Source organism: Dioscorea cayenensis, unplaced genomic scaffold (assembly GCF_009730915.1).
Source record: "Dioscorea cayenensis subsp. rotundata cultivar TDr96_F1 unplaced genomic scaffold, TDr96_F1_v2_PseudoChromosome.rev07_lg8_w22 25.fasta BLBR01000168.1, whole genome shotgun sequence".
Taxonomy (NCBI): Eukaryota; Viridiplantae; Streptophyta; class Magnoliopsida; order Dioscoreales; family Dioscoreaceae; genus Dioscorea; species Dioscorea cayenensis.
The window spans coordinates 22,379-39,396 of record NW_024086559.1 but is presented as its reverse complement, the minus strand read 5'-3'; the positions used below and the strand labels follow the sequence as shown (position 1 = coordinate 39,396).

Below are 17,018 nucleotides of genomic sequence, written 5' to 3'. Positions count from 1 at the left end.
AGCCCCTGTCTCTCCCTTCAGAATACCTGCTAATCACTTTAATTCTCTGGTTAGCAAAACTGAGGCCTCTTTGGGGTCCTGGAACCACACTCATATCTCCCAAGATGGTAGAGTAGTTCTTCTCAATTCATGTATTTTTTCTCTCCCAGTTTATATTCTGTCCATATTTCATCTCCCTGACTCCATCCTGGATTCCATCTCCAAGCTAGCTCGTAATTTCCTATGGGGAAGGCGGGCAGGGATCATGGTTTCCACTCAATTGGCTGGCGTATGGTCACTCTATCTAAACCTGAGGGGGGTCTTGGCCTCCGCAACCTTAGAAATGCCAGAATTGCTCTTTTAGCCAAACATGTTTTTTCAATTATTAACAATGTGGACAAGCTTTGGGTTTCCATTTTCCATCACAAATATGACAATTGGAGCATTTGGGGGAATGCTCCTCGCTCAAATGTCTCTAGCTTTTACAAGGACATTCTCAAAACTGTGAAAATTATCAAGCCAAATCTTCATCTTCATGTCTGTAACCCTAACCTTACCAATGTTTGGGATGATCCTTGGATTCTGGATCTCCTTTTGAGACGTAAGCCTACCTTTATTAATATGAACCTTATCGATAACATCTCTATCAACTCCTTTGTGTTGGATGGTGCTTTTAATATCCCTATGTGGTCTGATTTGTTTGGCAACAACTTAAATCATGTTATTCTTAACCAAACAACCTTCAGTCCTGAGGCTTGCAACGAATGGGTCTGGCGACCCATTTCTTCTCTGGCTTCAACTGTGGCCACTGTCTATGATCATCTTAACTCTGATAGCTCTAACATTGCTATGTGGCATGGTTGGCGATGCATTTGGAAGCTCAAGGTCCCACCTCGCATTAAGATCTTTGTTTGGAAGCTGGCTCATGGTAGGCTCCCTACGGGGGACTATCTTTACAATATAAATATTGGCCCTGCTATCACTTGCCATTTTTGTGGACTCTCTTCAGAATCTGCTGACCATCTCCTTTGGCAGTGTCGTTGTGTGATTGCCTGTTGGGAAGTTGTTTTCACTTGGCTGGGCTTGAGTCAGTCCTTCCCTGCTCAACTGAGTGATGGCACTTGGCTTACGTGTAACTTCAATTGTGCCTATGGCAGTGACTTTGCCAGGGCTATTGTGGCTTCGGTTGCCTGGCATATTTGGATAGCTAGATGCTTTAAATTTTTTCGTCAAATCCAACCCAACTTCAACCAGATTCCTTCTAGAGCTTGGGCTGGTGTTAATGACTTCTTCTCTGTTCATGGCCTTTTACGCAGGAACTTTTTCAATCGTCTCCATTCATCTCGTCTCACACTGCTGGTGTACTCTGATGCTTCGTGGGATCCTCTGACTGGTAAGGCCGGCTTTGGGTTTTTCACTTCCACTAACAACAATGTTATCCTTCTTGCAGGGGCTGCTGGTGATATTTGTGATTCATCTCTTGATGCTGAACTTCGCACCATTCTTCTCGCTCTGGATCATTGTCAGTCGAATGGATGGTCGCCCATCAAGCTTCTTTCTGATTGTCGCTGTGCCATTCAGCTGATCAACGACTTCAACAATGTCACTGCTTGGAGATTCTCCAATACTGTTCAAGCCATCAAGAATATTACTTTACAGTGCCCTAACCTCTCTTGGGAGCACATTGATCGTGACTGTAACTCACTTGCGGATCGTCTCGCACATTTTGGAAGCTCAAACCCGGCACTCTCCCTCTTCGCCCAAGGCCGAGATCGGCCTCGCTGGATTGATGATCTTTGTTCCTCTCTTCATTTCACTTTTTAATTGGCCCTTGTCTTCTTTTCTTTTCTTAGCTACTTGGTAGCTCCTTTTTGCAAAAACAAGCATTTGGAAAAGCGATTTTTCAACTTTGTTGGTTGAGAGTTATTCTTTGTATTTATGATAATGGAGCTGAAATAACATCTATCACTTGGATGGATACAAGCCTAGTACAATTAACAATACACACTCTCTGTGATTGATTCTGCAAACTGAAGAACAATAAAAAATCATGTTCCAATTTAACATTGATAAACTAATATTAGATGTTGTAAACTAGAGAGAAATCAAAACATGTTTAATTTCAACATTAACTAAAACTAGTGCAAAAGATGATACAACACATAACATGTGATAATGTCTGTTCATCTGCAAGGAATGAGCTTCTGATAGATTCTGATATTATATAGTTGTTGGCAATTTCAAATCCTTCATAAAAAAAAGGTCAAGCAGGAAAATCAAGTGATGATTGATTGCAATCTCCAAAAACAGCAACAACAAGGTAAAAAGCATTTCACGAATCCTTTAGTTCTTCAACATGTCAAGTTTTGATCATCCCAGGGTTATTTGCTGAGAATTGATTGCACATTCAAACAATCAATGAATAAGAAACTCTAAATTCTTGCACAAAGAGATACACGAATCAGGTGCATATCGTCTTCTCTAAAAATGAACTTTGGTCGGTCCCTTCACAAAACAAAGTCAATTGTATCAAAAACCTCCTATATACACAGATAATTAGTTGATCTTCAATGTAGTAATTCTCCACCATTTTTGCAGAACATGTTTGTTGTTGGAACAACTACCTGATGCATATTCTTGGAGTGGGCTCTGGCAGTGCTCGTTTGGAATCCAAAAGTAACCAAGAAGTTGCAAGACAAGGCAAAGACGATGGGCAAAAAAAGTTCTATGTTGACAAGGAAGATGCCATAAGATGTGCTTGACAACATCAAGGACACTGAGTTGTAGTAGGGCTACGGGATTCACGCAAAAACAATAATAATCATCAATGCAAGAGCATTATGTAGTAGGGATCTAAAATCTTGCGACTTGCTCAAAGAGCTCATACCTGATAAATTTGTGAACAGAGATTTAGATTTCCGAGGACATGATTTCGAGTATATTTCATTTGGTGTTGACCGAAGAACTTGTGGAGGAATGCAGTTTCCAGTTGCCACAGTTGAATTTACTCTTGCAAATATTGTGCATCATCAATTTGGTTAGATTATGCCAGATAGATAGAATGCAGAGGATTTGAAAGGATTAGAACACTTACCTCAGTTTCGATAACTAATAAGTACTAAAATGATTCCACCCACAGGATAAAAGGATTAAAACACTCAAGGGAAGTTCTATCATTGAGAACCATCATGTGGCACACCACAGGAGCTTTTGTACATTAATTGCAAAGATGCATCTTTCCTGCATCAAATGGTTATAAAAAATTCAAAAAAGGTCTATTTACAGCAAATTCAATGGACTAAACTGACACATAGATTAATATTAGAAGAAAAGCAAACAAAATTTTATTTACATGAGCTTTTGGTTAAGATTCAAGAACGAACATATTCACAAATAGGACACCACACGTCAAATTTACTAATTGAACCAATACTTGGAAATAACAATCAAAGGAAAATAGTACATCATTATAATAAAAAGCTTTTGAAAAAAAGTGAATAAACCATACAAATCACTTTATTCAAAAAAAAATATAATCATAATAAATAATAAATAAACCATACAAATTAAAAGGGTTTCCTTCCAGTATGACTACATCATCGGAATAAGTAAAAAACTGAAAAAAGATTGTAAAATGATCATTTAATTTTATCTTCTATGTATCTTACTCTTGTACATCCAATGAAGTGTAGGAAAATATCTCTGCCATTTTTTCCTCCATTCTCTCAATTCAAATTTTCCAGAGAGGGGCTTCAGTCAACACTGACAAGAATACCAAAAATATGACAAAATATATGTTCAACAAACTAAAGAAAGGGTATTTTAAAAAATAAAAAAAGAAAAGAATCTGGAAAATAGTGGTGCCTTGGTATTAGGATTTGTGATGATGCGCTTCACAACTTGTTCTCCTTTTACTCGACATGAGATGGTTGAGAGATTGTGGTAATAATCTCCTCTAAGCTTGCATAGCCTCCTCTCCAGATTGGGCATTCACATATTCTCATTTTTTTGAGATAAGGAAGAAGCGGTTCAAGGTCTTCTGGAAAAGACTTCAGGTCTAGACAACCTTCAATAAACAAAGTATGAAGGGAAGTGAGGCCTTGTGTCCGAAGTGAAAGAACTGGTAAGACAACATCCTTCAAATCCATTGCTGCTTCCTCAACAAACCATCAAGGACATTGATTCCCACAGAAACAAGAGTAATCAGCAAAGCAAGAGTGATAAGGAGGGATTTGAAATCTTGGTGCTTGCATAAAGAATTCATACCAGAGAGATTGTTCTGATGACATGATTCTGAGGTTAGCCCATTTTGGTCTTGGGAGAAGGATTTGTTGAGGAATGCAGTTTGCAGTTGCCACAATTGAGTTGCTCTTATGAAATGCGGGGTGGATAAGGATTTGAACGCTTGCCTCAATCCAATGACTTATAAATATGAATACTATTCCACTCATAGGAGTATACTGACTGATGGATAATCAGATCAACTAAAAGAAGTTATATAAATGGGAACCACATCAAGTGTAAACACCACAATAGTTTATGTACATTGATTGCAAAGATGAATCAATCCTGCATCAAGTGGTTATAAATAATTGGAAACAAAGGTCTAGTTAACAAAAGTAGATTTTTATGAGCTGTTAATTAAGAACACCTTGCCTTTTCCGGTAGAGATTTGGGATGCTTTCATTTGAGTATTGATTCATCTTGAGGAAGTAATATAAAGAACATATTCACAAATCAGACACCAAGAATTAAACTTGCTAATTGAACTGATACTTGGAAATAATATGCCTCCATTGCATTCTGATTTCAGACTCCCTGAGCTTTTTGTGTTCATGTTGGGGAGATATACCAAAACTCTTGCTCATACTTGATCCAAAAATAAAAATTAAATAAATAAAAAAATAAAAATTATGTAAAAATTAAAAAGAAAAAAGAAAAAATCATTATGAATACAAAACATGGGAAAGAAAACAATAAAGCTAGTGGTCTGCCAATAGTAATGCCAGCATGTGTACACAAAAGAAAATTGTATAAGATTATGGTAAAAGTCACTAAATCAACCATTTATATAAAAATATCTCTTCCTATTTTCCCTCCATTTTCTCTTAATGCGAGGGGGGGGCACCAACTCTACCCTAAATAGTACATACTCCCACCAAATAATCTTCATATTTAGGTTAAAAATGAGGTGATAATATTTTCTTTTTGTATATCAAGAGAGATAGGATAAAATGTATTTTCAAACAACCACCGATTAGTCCAGTGGTTGTTATAAATCAATGCATGGGCAAGACGAAGGGTTGAATCTCTTAACTGAAGTACTGTTTATGCAATGTTCCAAGTCTAAGTACTGTTTATTAGGTCTAGATGGGTCTCCCGTGGGAGGTAATGTTCTCTAAAGTTGTTTTCAACAAACTAGACAAAAATTAAAAACAAAAAATTGAAAAAGAAAAAAGGAGAAAGTGGTACCTGGCTATCAAGTTCGTAGAAAATGAAACAGGCAATAACACAAATCAAAACCGCTAATAGAAGGAAGCACTTTGTGGCAATGCACTTCAGAGCTTGTTTGGCACCAGTAATAATCACATGAGGAACTTGGACTGTCTGTTCTGGCGGTGCTCCTATACCTTCATCTGAGATGGTAGACAGATGATTGTCATAGTCTTCTCCTCCATGTAGCCTGGGTAACCTATCTAGCTGTTTTGGCTGTTCTTCTATTCGTTTATCTAAGATGGTAGAGAAAAGGTCGTAATAGGCTCCTCCAGGCTTGCATAACCTCTCTAGCTTCGGGCATCCTTGGATTGTTAGTGATTTTAGAGTAGGAAGTAGTTGTTGGAGGCCTTCTGGGAATGACTTCAGTGCCGGGCAATACGCAATAGATAGATACTGAAGGGAAGTGAGGGCTTGCATCTCGTCTGATAGAGACACCAGCTTGGGACAAAGAGACACTTCTAACCTGGATAGTGAAGTAAGGTGTCCCACTTCTGGCCACAAAGACTCCATTAGTGGACAATTGTCAATACTCAAGGATTGGAGTGATTTGGGGCACGTGGGCAATTCTCTCAGGGCAGCACAGCCAGAAACATGAAGATCCTTTAGAAATGGTGGACCATGGTCGCCTTGTGATGATGCACCGATCAAATTATTACAAGAACTAATTGTCAGCTTATTGAGGGACTTCAAACATCCCAAATTGTCTGGCCATGACACCAGATTTTTCAAAGCAAATGCACCCATAGCTCTCTTAGAGATGTAAGGTTCTGCAAAAACCAATGTTAAGGATAGCTGATTGCAATTTTCAATAGCCAAATACTCAAGTGATGACTTCACGGCTCTTGCCTCCTCTTCATTTTTCCAGCAACAAAAACAACTCCTCAGTACAGGAATGTATAGTCAACCTCCGAAGAGATTTCAAATGCTTGAAAAACCTTCCTTTCCTGGGCATGAGGGAGATTTGTGTCTCACAGAATGATTGCCGCACATATAACTTTTTGAGAGTCGGAATGGGTGGCATTGTTGTTGTCAACTTGGGGCATCTTCTAATGTCCATCGAAATGAGGCATGGAAACAAGGACTGATTTGCTTCTCTACCCTCCTCCACAGACAACCCCTCTAGGTTCCACATTGATTCTAACCGTAAGTTCTTCAATGCAGGGCATGATTGCAGTGCATTGCCTCTTCTGTTGCTAGCAATGTGTTTGATGCCATCCATGTGACTGATACTGAGATCCTCAAGATGGGGTAATATCTTGAGTGGCAAGGTTGTCAACTTGGGGCATCCTGTAATATCCATCTGAATAAGGCTTGGAAACAAGGACAAATTTGCTTCTCCACCCTCCTCCACACACCACCCCTCTAGGTACTTCATTGACTTTAACTCTAGAGTCTTCAATACAGGGAATGATTGCAATGCATTTTCTCTTCTGTTGTTAACAATGTGTTTGATTCCATCCGTTTCACTGATACTCAGATCCTCAAGACGGGGTAATATCTTGAGTGGCAAGGTTGTCAACTTGGGGCATCCTGTAATAACCATATGAATGAGGCATGGAAACAAGGACAGATTTGCTTCTTTACCCTCCTCCAGACACCACCCTCTAAGTTCTTCAAATCATATAAAAATCAACTTCTTTAATGCAGGGAATGATTGCAGTGCATTGCCTCCTCTGTTGTTAACAATGTGTTTGATGCCATCCATTTTTCCACAGCCCTGAGATACTCCAGACAAGGTAATATCTCGAGTGGAGGGAGTTGCTCACATTCTCTGCATTCCAGCAGTTCGATCCGATGTAGATATTGAAATTGTTGCCTTCCTTGCATCCACATTGGAAATTGTTTGCCTGGATAATGAAAAAAACTTCAAGTTCTTTCACATTAGCATGAGGTTTCAAGGCTTCCAACACCTCCTCCGCAATTTCCATTGAACAATATTCATCACATACTGCAACATCCCATGCTCCCCAATTTAATATTAATGTGTCAATATTTTCTTTTGTAGCGCAAATTAGCTTCTTGAGCGTTACCAGCATTCTTCACCTTCTGGAGGTTATACAACTGAACTTTACCACCCAAATTCAAAAACTTTAATTGTCTTATGTTGTTATTTGCATCATCTCCCACAGTAAATCTAGTTAGTGTTTTCAAGTTTTGTAGTCGACTCAAACCAGCAGGGAATACCTTTAACTTTGGGCATTGATCAAAAAAATAAGGTGTCTAAGACTGTTCATGTATGTTATGCTGTTGGGAAGCTCGGAAAATTCACGACAACCATACAGTTTCAATGTCTGCAGATTAACCAGCATACAAATGGATTCCGGTAGTTTCCTAATTAGAGTACCAGAAATATCAAGGTATCTTAGATGGTGCAAATGCTCAATTGCTGCAGGAAACTTGTTAATGCGTGTACCACTCAAGTCGAGCACCCTCACCAACTTCAGCTTTGACAACAAACTTAAGTCTCTTCCACAATATAGCACAGTGCGGATGATGGAGCAATCACCTTGGTTATAATTTTCATTGGCATCTAATTGCAAATGACGTGGCCTTAATGAGATTTCGGTGGCTGCACTGCTTCTCAACGATGGGAAGCATTCATTCTCCATTACAAAGTATGCCAGATCATTGATGAGATCATGCATCTTACACACTCTTCCAATTGTTTCAGCATGAGAAGTATGATGATATTGTAAAAGAGATCTCCTTATTAACTCGGTGAAAACCTCTCGCCCTTCAACTTCCACATCATTTCCTTTTTGAGATGGAATATACCCATGAGCCATCCAAAATTGAATCAGCTTCTCTTCCTCAAGATTGTGATCCTTTTGGGAATATGGAGCAAAAGGCAAAACATTTCTTTAAATGAGTAGGCAAATCAACATAGCTTAGCCACAGCTCTCGTATGATTTCATTTTGCGTATTTTGTAACTTCCATGTTTCAATATTTTCCAACACGGCCTGCCATTCACTTTCTTCGCTCTTACAGTGCATGATACACCCCATAACTTCAATAGCAAGTGGTAATCCTTGACATTTCTTGACAATCTCTTGACCAATCTCCAACAATTTTGGTGGCTTTGGTACACCTACAGCAAAATTTGCTTTCTGTTCAAATAAATTCCAAGAGCTTTCTTCTGATAAACGGCTCAGAAAATAAGGTTTCTGAACACCCATCACTCGAGAGCATTTTTCATTGCGTGTGGTCACAAGAATTCTGCTTCCTTCTCCTCCATCGAGTAACATGTTTCTAAGAGCATCCCACTTTTGGAAATCTTCATTCCATACATCATCTAATACCAGCAAATATCTCTTCTGCCCCAATTCTTTTCGCAGCCTCTGTTGCAGCACCTCTATGTTTGTATGATCACAATTTTCTCCAGAAGCTGTATGTATGATCTTTCCAGCGAGCTTTGGCACATCAAAATCATCAGAAACACATACCCATATGCGTAGCTTAAACTGTTTCTTGATCCTTTCATCTCCATAGACCAACTGAGCAAGTGTCGTCTTACCCATCCCACCCATACTGACTATAGAAACCACTGCTATCTCATAAGAAGTATCACGGATCAGCATCTGCACCAACTTGTCTTTATCTTCATCTCTTCCAATAGCTCGTGATTCACGCACAAATGAGTGGGTTTGAGGCCTGTTCCTCCAAGATATGCTGTTGTTTTGAACAACCCTCAGGTTGAACTCGTTCATCTCCTTAATGAGGCTAATTATTCTCTCATTGACGTTTCTGAGCTTGTCCCCCAACTGAAGTTTAAACAAGAGTGTGTTATGATCAAGACGAAAGAATTCACGCACCTCGCTTCTTGGATGACCAGAAAGCTCTTCCTTGCGCTGGATGAGTAGTTCATGCGTCTTGGCTTCGTCCAGAATGTCTTCAGCATCAGAGGCTGCATCTTAGAACCTAATTCAGAAAAAATAAAAATAAACCAATTAAGAGAAGACAAAATAAGACTTTCTAATATTACATAAATCTCTCAATCCTCCTAAATATCACCTCCACCTTCAATTCTCACAACTAGGTTGCCAAACACTTGCATTTTACTCTTATTTGCAATTTATCAAATATCTTGTGTGCATCAACGATACACCCACATTAGCTTACAACTCAACATGTGAATTTAAGTTGAAATTATACATCCACATTCCTTTACAAATTATTCTTCACTTGCATAATTTACAGTATATCTAACTCTCAAGGTCTTAAATTTTTATGAATCAAGTTAGCATCAAGTATGATATTTCTGCAAAACAATGCCAAGTTTCCAACAATAACATGCCAAATCAACACCGAATTATGCAAATATAATATACAAGAATCAAAATAAATCATGAAAGATTCGGTTAGCCCACTCACTTGGAATCTTCTCTTCTCCTCCTCCTTACTTCTATTGACCTAATGAAATTAAGAGAGAAAATAAGTAGATGAAAGATCCAAAGTTCCCTAGGGTTAAGATCAATGAATAAACTTTGAAATTTAACTAACCACAATGTTTCTTACCTACAATCATCAACAACCAAGGTGAAAAAAGATAATAGGGTTAGGGTTTGCAACTCATGAATGTGAGATAGAGTTGGAGGAGGCAAAAGGTTGAAGTTCTAAACAAATTCTTGGTCTGCAACAGTAACATGCTACTACAATGTTGTGCTAAAAAATCTACAGTAACAACCTAAAAATTGGGTTATAACATATTTCATGATATATTTTTGTTTTTTTTATCTGTTCTTTTATATTTTATTTTACTTATTGTATTTATTTCATTGTTTAATAAAATATAATGATTGTTTTGATTTAGTTTTATATATTGTTTTCTAAAAAAATATAAAATTTAGTTAATTTACAATTGGGTTGAACTAGGCTTGGGCCTACCAAAGCTTTGATAGAGTGGGGCTTAGGCCAATAAAATCTAGCCCAAATATAATTTGACTTTAACCCAGTACGCACGCATAGGTTGCTTTTTTCTTTTTGAGTCTAGTCTAGCTCTAATCTTCACCAAAGGCTGAACTTACAGAGCTTGGACAAAAGGATACCAAATTATTCAACTTAAGGCAAAAAGCAGGTTTATTTGATCCGGTTGACATGGATCAGAATGGACATATTATGTCACGCTCCGAATCCGGCTCACCAGACCAGGTGCTCCCACAAACAACAACATGCCCATAAGGCCGAGACCAAATGGGCACACAAGGCCTTAATATCTATCTCACAAAACAAAAAAATAAAACAAAGCAACAACTTCAAAAGTGTGAAGAAATTCAAGGGATACAAATGACCAAATTTACAACTATTGATTAGAGGAAAAATCTAAAAATACAAGAGTCGCTTTTAAACAAATAACAAGGTATAGGGTTCACAAGTAGAAGAACTATTTACATGCTAATCAACTGGTATTCACTCAATGGTCTCCGCTAAGCTATTCACCACACACTTACTCTTGAGCTGAAATGGAGAAAAAATAACTATTTATGAGCATGACAGTCTAGTAAACATCCACTAAAAGAAATGTCGGGATCACATAAAAATTTTAAAAATTTCAAAATCATACTTAAGCGTGAGATTGTACAATAATTATCATATATAAAACCCAGAAATCAGAATATTTGAAACAAATATAATTTATCAAAATAATTGAGCATATATGTCCTCCAAATAATTAATGTCAAAACAAAACATCAAAATTTATATATTTAAACTCAATGACCCGAGACAGAATGCCAGAGGTCGTTATTCTCCACAGTGGGAAAGGTGTGAAATTATAGGTTCTATGTCAAAAGTACATGTCGACACGGTCAGTATTTAGTCTCTAGTGACAGAGTTAGTGCATAGTTAATTGGGGACTAGTTTCTATGTCAAAATACCTCATGTTCACAAAATAACAAACTAAGAATGCTCAAATTAAGCAAAATAGAAAGTAATTTGCCAAGCAAAGTTTGTAGCAATCGTGTGATCCCATTTTTATATTATCAAAATAAGATAGTTATTTGAATCCAAGCTTGAACAGATAATTATACAATTTCTAAGTAAATGAATAATTCAAATAATTCAAAGAAATATAATTTATATAAATTTAATAAACTAAATAATTTGTGAAATAAATGATAAATAAATAAAATATCAAAAACTTTATAAAATGCTTAAAATAAATTTAGAAAAATAAGAAATGAAAAAGTTCAATGTTGACCAAGGAGGATCAGAATAAGATGGGCTTTACAACATCAAGGACAATGAGTTGGAGGGCTACAATATTACCACAAAAACAAAAGTGATCATCAATGTGACATCAATCTGACTTGCTCAAAGAGTTCATACCGGATAAATTTATGAATAGAGATTAAGATTTTAGATGACATGATTTCGAGTCTATTTCATTTGGTGTTGGGCAAAAGGAGGAATGCAGTTGCCAGTTTCCACAATTGAGTTTACTCTTACAAATGTTGTGCATCATCACTTCGGTTAGGAAATGCTGGATGGATTGAGTGCAGAGGATTTGAAAGGATTAAAACACTTACCTCAGTTCCCATGACTTGTAAGTACTAAAACAATTACACCCATAGGATTATACTCAGTGATAAGAAGATTGGAATGCTAAAGGGAAGTTCTATCATTAAGAACCATCATGTGCACATAACACTAGAGTTTCTGTACATTTATTGCAAAGATGCATCTTTCCTGCATCAAGTGGTTACAAAAAATTGAAAACAAAGGTTTATTTACATTAAATTCCATGGATTAAACTCACATGTCAATATATAAGAAAAGTAGACAAATTTAGATTTTCGTGAGCTATTGAATTAGAACATCTTGCCTTTTGCGATTGTGATTTTACAAGGTTTCATTGGGATATTGATTCGTATTGAAGAAGTAAAATAAAGAATATATTAACAGATAGAGGATTCCATGCACCAAATTTGCTAATTGAACCAATATTTGGAATTGGATACTTTTCAATTTTATTCTGATTTGGCCTTCATGTTGGGAGCTCATTCTTGAACCCAAAAAATAAGAAAAGAAAATAAAAGAAGGAAAATCAATAAGAGCCCAAGACATGGGAAAGAGAACAATAAAGCTAATGGTCTACCAAACAATGATGTCAACATATATACTCCAATGCATTCTATTCAAGTTTCTAATTTTGTTAGTATTCAAAAGAACATAGTTTGTGATTATGATAAAAAAAGGCAGTTTACATTTAAGTTTGAATACATCATTGGAATATTTAGAAAATAGTAAAAAGATGGTAAAAATAATCATTTAATTTTATTTTCTATATATCCTATTCTTTCACATCTAATGAAGTATGAAAAATATCTTTGCCATTTCTTCCTCCATTCTATCAATTCAAATGTTCTAGAAAGGGCACTAAGTCAAAACACTCTCATCATGGAAATCTCATTTCCTTTCTTTGGGTGGCCGTCTTATCCAGCTTAACTCTATTCTTTCAGCGTTACCTACCAACTAGATGTTAGTGTTTGAACTGCCTAAATGGGTATGACGAAAAATTGATAGGGTTCAACGGAATTTTCTTTGGAGTGGATATGATAATGCTAAACCAAAATGTTTCCTAGTGGCTTGGTCCCAAATTTGTATATCCAAAGATTAAGGCGGCTAGGGTATTCTTAATATTTCAGATTTTAATGTAGCACTTTTAAGAAAATGGTGGTGGAAGTTCGCAACCAACTCAAACTTTATCTAGTCAGACATTATCTCTGCTAACTACATGCCTTGCAGAAATTTGATCACTCTTCTTCATTCGACCCCAAGGAAAAAAAATAGTTTTTTCTGGAAAGGATTACTTAACTGCAGAGATGCATTCCTTGCTAGTGCGGACTCTATCATTAAAAATGGAGTAGATACCTCTTTCTGGGAAGACCGTTAGTATGAGGACAGTACTCTCAAAGATAGATGTCTGGTTCTCTTTGATGGTTGTCAGAATCCCTTTATTTTGGTTGTGTACTTTCTGTGATCTAGCTAGGATTAAGATTTGTTCTCAGTGCAGGATTCGGATCTTTTGCATTTCTCCCCTGTTAGAGATTTTCTCTTGAATTCCAATTCCCTGGGTAGCGATTCTAAGTGGTGGAAATGGAATTCCAAGGGCTTCTCGTTTAAATACTTTTGTTCTTTTCTTAACGACGGTCAGACACTCATGGTAGCGGCCTTAGTTTTTGGAAGGGGCCATGACCTGTCAAAGTGAAAGTTTTCTTTTCGCTTGCCTTCCACGACAAAATTCTCTCCCAGGAAAATCTTGAGAAATGTAAATGGAATCGTTTTTCCACTAGTACTTGTGTTCTTTACAATGCTGACGTCGAAGTGATGACTCACCTTTTTATTAAAATATTGCTACTTTGATAGAATCTAGGTTCATTTTGCTGCTCTTTTTAGTCCCCCTATCCATACCTCCCTGCCTGAGGCATGGACTAGTTAAGGGTTGCTTTTCCTTAAACCCCGTGGGTGGCTCTTCATCGAGCCATTTGCTTGGTTATTTGGAATGAGCGCAATAGACACATCTTTTCTTTTGAATGTTTGGATGAGTTTGTTTTAATTACCAAAATTGATCACTTGCTCATTGGTTGCTGTTTTGCAGTCCTTAGTTCGATCAGATCCCAGCTTGAAGCTTCTATCCCCATGATTAAGCGCAATCTGATCTTTGTAGATTCAAGGGCCAGTGACCACACTATTTTGCTTGCTCTAGATAGCGAGTCAGATCCTCCCCTTTGGATGATGTCGGCCTAGTGTAATCTTATTTGGAGGTGCACCAACTGTTGTTTGGTACACCTTCCTCTATGTTTTTGTAATCCTGTGTGTGTTTCCTTTTGTCCTTCTCGGCCTCACCTCTAGTGGTCTAGACTCTATTATTGTTTCTACTTTTTTGCTTCATTTTCAATGAATTGGTGGTTTATCCACTTTTTTCAAAAAAATAATTCTAATTAAAATGTTGATTTGATTGAAAAAAATGGCAATCATAACCCTCATTTTTCAAGTTTGAAATTAAGTCACAAAATAGATATCAATTTAGACATGATAAAATATATTTCCAACGAACTAAAGAAAAGAAAAGAAAATAATCTGCAGAAAAGTGGTACCTTGGTATTAGTTTTGTTGAAGTAAAAACATATGAAACATGCAGTAGAACAAATTGATGAAAATTGCAAATATAAAGAAAGGATTCGTGATAATGAGTTTCAAAACTTGTTCTCTTTACTGTACATGGGATGGTTGAGACTTAAGTGATTGTGGTAATAATCTCCTTCGGGATTTCATAGCCTCTCCAGATCTGAGCATATATACTATTCAAGAAATTGTATTTGTCTTTCAGGAGCAATGACCTTTGACATAGAGTACGTGCGATGGCTGGATGAGCATAATAGGTAGATAACTAAGTTAGGATCTGCAGTTAACTCTCATGCAAGTGACAATGATCTCCGTTCCATTGTTGATGGAATATTCATGGCACACTATGATGGCATCTTTAAAATGAAAAGTAATGCTGCCAAGGCTGGTGTTTTCAATTTGTTACCGGGCATATGGAAGACAAATGCAGGTCTAACTTTGTTTCATGAACATTGAGATAATTTTTTTTTGAAAATGAGCCAGAGACTAAACAAACAACAAAAGGCAAAGAACTAAAAGAAATCAAAAGTGAAGATTTCAGCTAGAGTAGAGATCTTCAAGCCAGCTTGTCTGTTCATTCCCCGATTAAGTCTTCCATGAAGTGCTGGTTCATCAACATTATTATTGTTCTCCTAGGAGCGGTGATAAATGAAGTATAAGGGAAGAAATGGATGAGCTGCTTAAGTTTCTGAATTTCAGGGTTGTATCGCCAGGAAATGCAAAAAATGATGATTCTCTAACAGACGGGAAGTTCCCTAGCAATTATAGCAGACTCTGAGAGGACTCTGGCTTCTTTCTTTGCAAACTTCTAGAGCTTTAATAGCAGCATCAATTTAGGCAAAAACTAGAGAGGGACGAACTGCACCCTTTGATCCTGCAAGCAAAATCATACTAGTATATGAAATGATTAAAAACCCAAGCCCAACATCATTAGTTCCAGAATGCAAAGAGGCGTCTATGAAAACTGAAATAGCATGTAAGGAATGAGGATGAGAATGGGGCTTAGAAGACTCCTTGTAAATCTTCCCAAAAGCTCTAATTAATCTGAACAAAGAGTTCCTGCTCTTGCAATAATATTGCCAAATGTAGGAACAGTTTTTTTAAAAATATTGTTACATCTTTCCTTCTAACTGAGCCAAGCTACTGAAGCAATTAGAGCCTTAGTCCAAGCATCTGTGAATCTAGAGTAATTTTTGAAGGTCAGCCAATTTCCAGAAGAAAGGAAATTGAAATCATGAGCTCTTAAGTCCAATATGGAGAGAATATTGAACCAGTAGAATATGAGTTTAGAGCAATTCTAGATTAAGTGATCAGTAGTTTCTTCTTCAAAACCACACAAAAGGCATAAAAGTGAAAGGGCCGATATTCAATCTATAAAGGAGAGCTCTTGTAGAAAGTTTGCCATGGGCCAATTTCCAAATAATGACCTTTATTCAAGGAATAACACAAAATTTCCAAATTTGGTTCCAGCCATCCCAAGAGTCTCAAGAGCTTCCATTTGAACTAATTGAGTCATAGGCAAAAAGCAATGGAAATCTTATGGCTTGGACAAGCCCAAACCCAAAAATTACCATTGGAAAGATCAATATTGATATTTTTGAGCCAATCCACGTCAAGATTTTTGGCAAAAAACATTTTCCTAAATAGTCAAGTTAAAGACATTTTCATAAATGAAATTTTTGAAAAATAATTCCTCAAATGCAAGATCAATGTTGAAAAAGGTGGGTTTATAAATGACAGGAAGATCAAGAATACAAGGATCCATCATCCAATCCAAACAAGAAGAGTCAACAGCGAGTGTTTTAAGATTTGACTTGAGAAAATCTGCTGAGTTACAAATAGATTTATAAAACCAAGAGGAGTAAGAAATTTTATTAGTTTTCCAAGGATGCCAACCTCTATGCTTTTCTTTAAAAATATCCACCCAAATCTTATGCTATGAATTAAGAAATGTAAAAGTGTTTTTAGCCATAAGAGAATGATTAACAAATTTGAAATTCCTGATTCCATGCCGTCTCTCAGTATATGTTAAGAGTAGTAAGTGTCTAACCAATTGAATGGAAGCCACTACTATTGCTTGTCCTACCTAGAGGAAATAATGAGCTAGTTTAGAAATTGAATCAAGATTAATGGACAAAGGAAGGTTCATAACAGAGAGAAAATAGTAGGGGATGGTAAAGATGATGCTGTTAAGAAGGAGAGTTAGGCCAATAGAAGAGATATTAGAATGATTCTAAGTATAAATGACAATGTTGATTCCGATAGGAAGAAAATTAAGCTGGTTAATGGAAAGCTTTATGGGAGAGATAGGCACCCCCAGGTAAGTGAAGAGAAACTGTCCAAGTTTGATCCCCAGAATTTTTGAAATGGCTTTAATAAATTTTAAATTGCACCAAGAGGGGAGAAAAATTGCAGATTT

At 36.8% G+C, this 17,018-nt stretch overlaps 2 protein-coding genes and 1 long non-coding RNA gene across 6 annotated transcripts; all 3 read right to left on the bottom strand.

The window, feature by feature from the left end:
• Positions 1-2,300: 2,300 nt before the first annotated feature.
• On the bottom strand, positions 2,301-6,190 carry LOC120253701. Of its 4 annotated transcripts, none has more exons than XR_005534373.1 (7): positions 5,452-6,190; positions 4,246-4,848; positions 3,648-4,129; positions 3,074-3,219; positions 2,867-2,988; positions 2,604-2,771; positions 2,301-2,484 (listed from the first exon to the last, which is right to left on the bottom strand). It is a non-coding gene; the product is annotated as an uncharacterized LOC120253701 (long non-coding RNA). The 4 variants fall into 4 exon arrangements; XR_005534372.1 differs by having other exon boundaries at positions 2,301-2,771; positions 4,246-4,548; positions 4,631-4,848; XR_005534374.1 differs by having other exon boundaries at positions 2,301-2,771; positions 3,648-4,136.
• A 138-nt stretch (positions 6,191-6,328) lies between these two features.
• Positions 6,329-8,261, bottom strand: LOC120253698 (putative disease resistance protein RGA4). The gene is made up of 4 exons (XM_039261972.1): positions 7,779-8,261; positions 7,506-7,665; positions 7,202-7,423; positions 6,329-7,086 (listed from the first exon to the last, which is right to left on the bottom strand). Exons 1-4 carry the CDS (start codon positions 8,259-8,261, stop codon positions 6,329-6,331), a joined length of 1,623 nt encoding a protein of 540 aa, XP_039117906.1.
• On the bottom strand, positions 7,701-9,387 carry LOC120253700 (putative disease resistance protein RGA3). The gene has a single exon (XM_039261975.1). The coding sequence runs from the start codon at positions 9,181-9,183 to the stop codon at positions 8,287-8,289; it is 897 nt and encodes a 298-aa protein (XP_039117909.1). The 5' UTR covers positions 9,184-9,387; the 3' UTR covers positions 7,701-8,286.
• Positions 9,388-17,018: the final 7,631 nt, after the last annotated feature.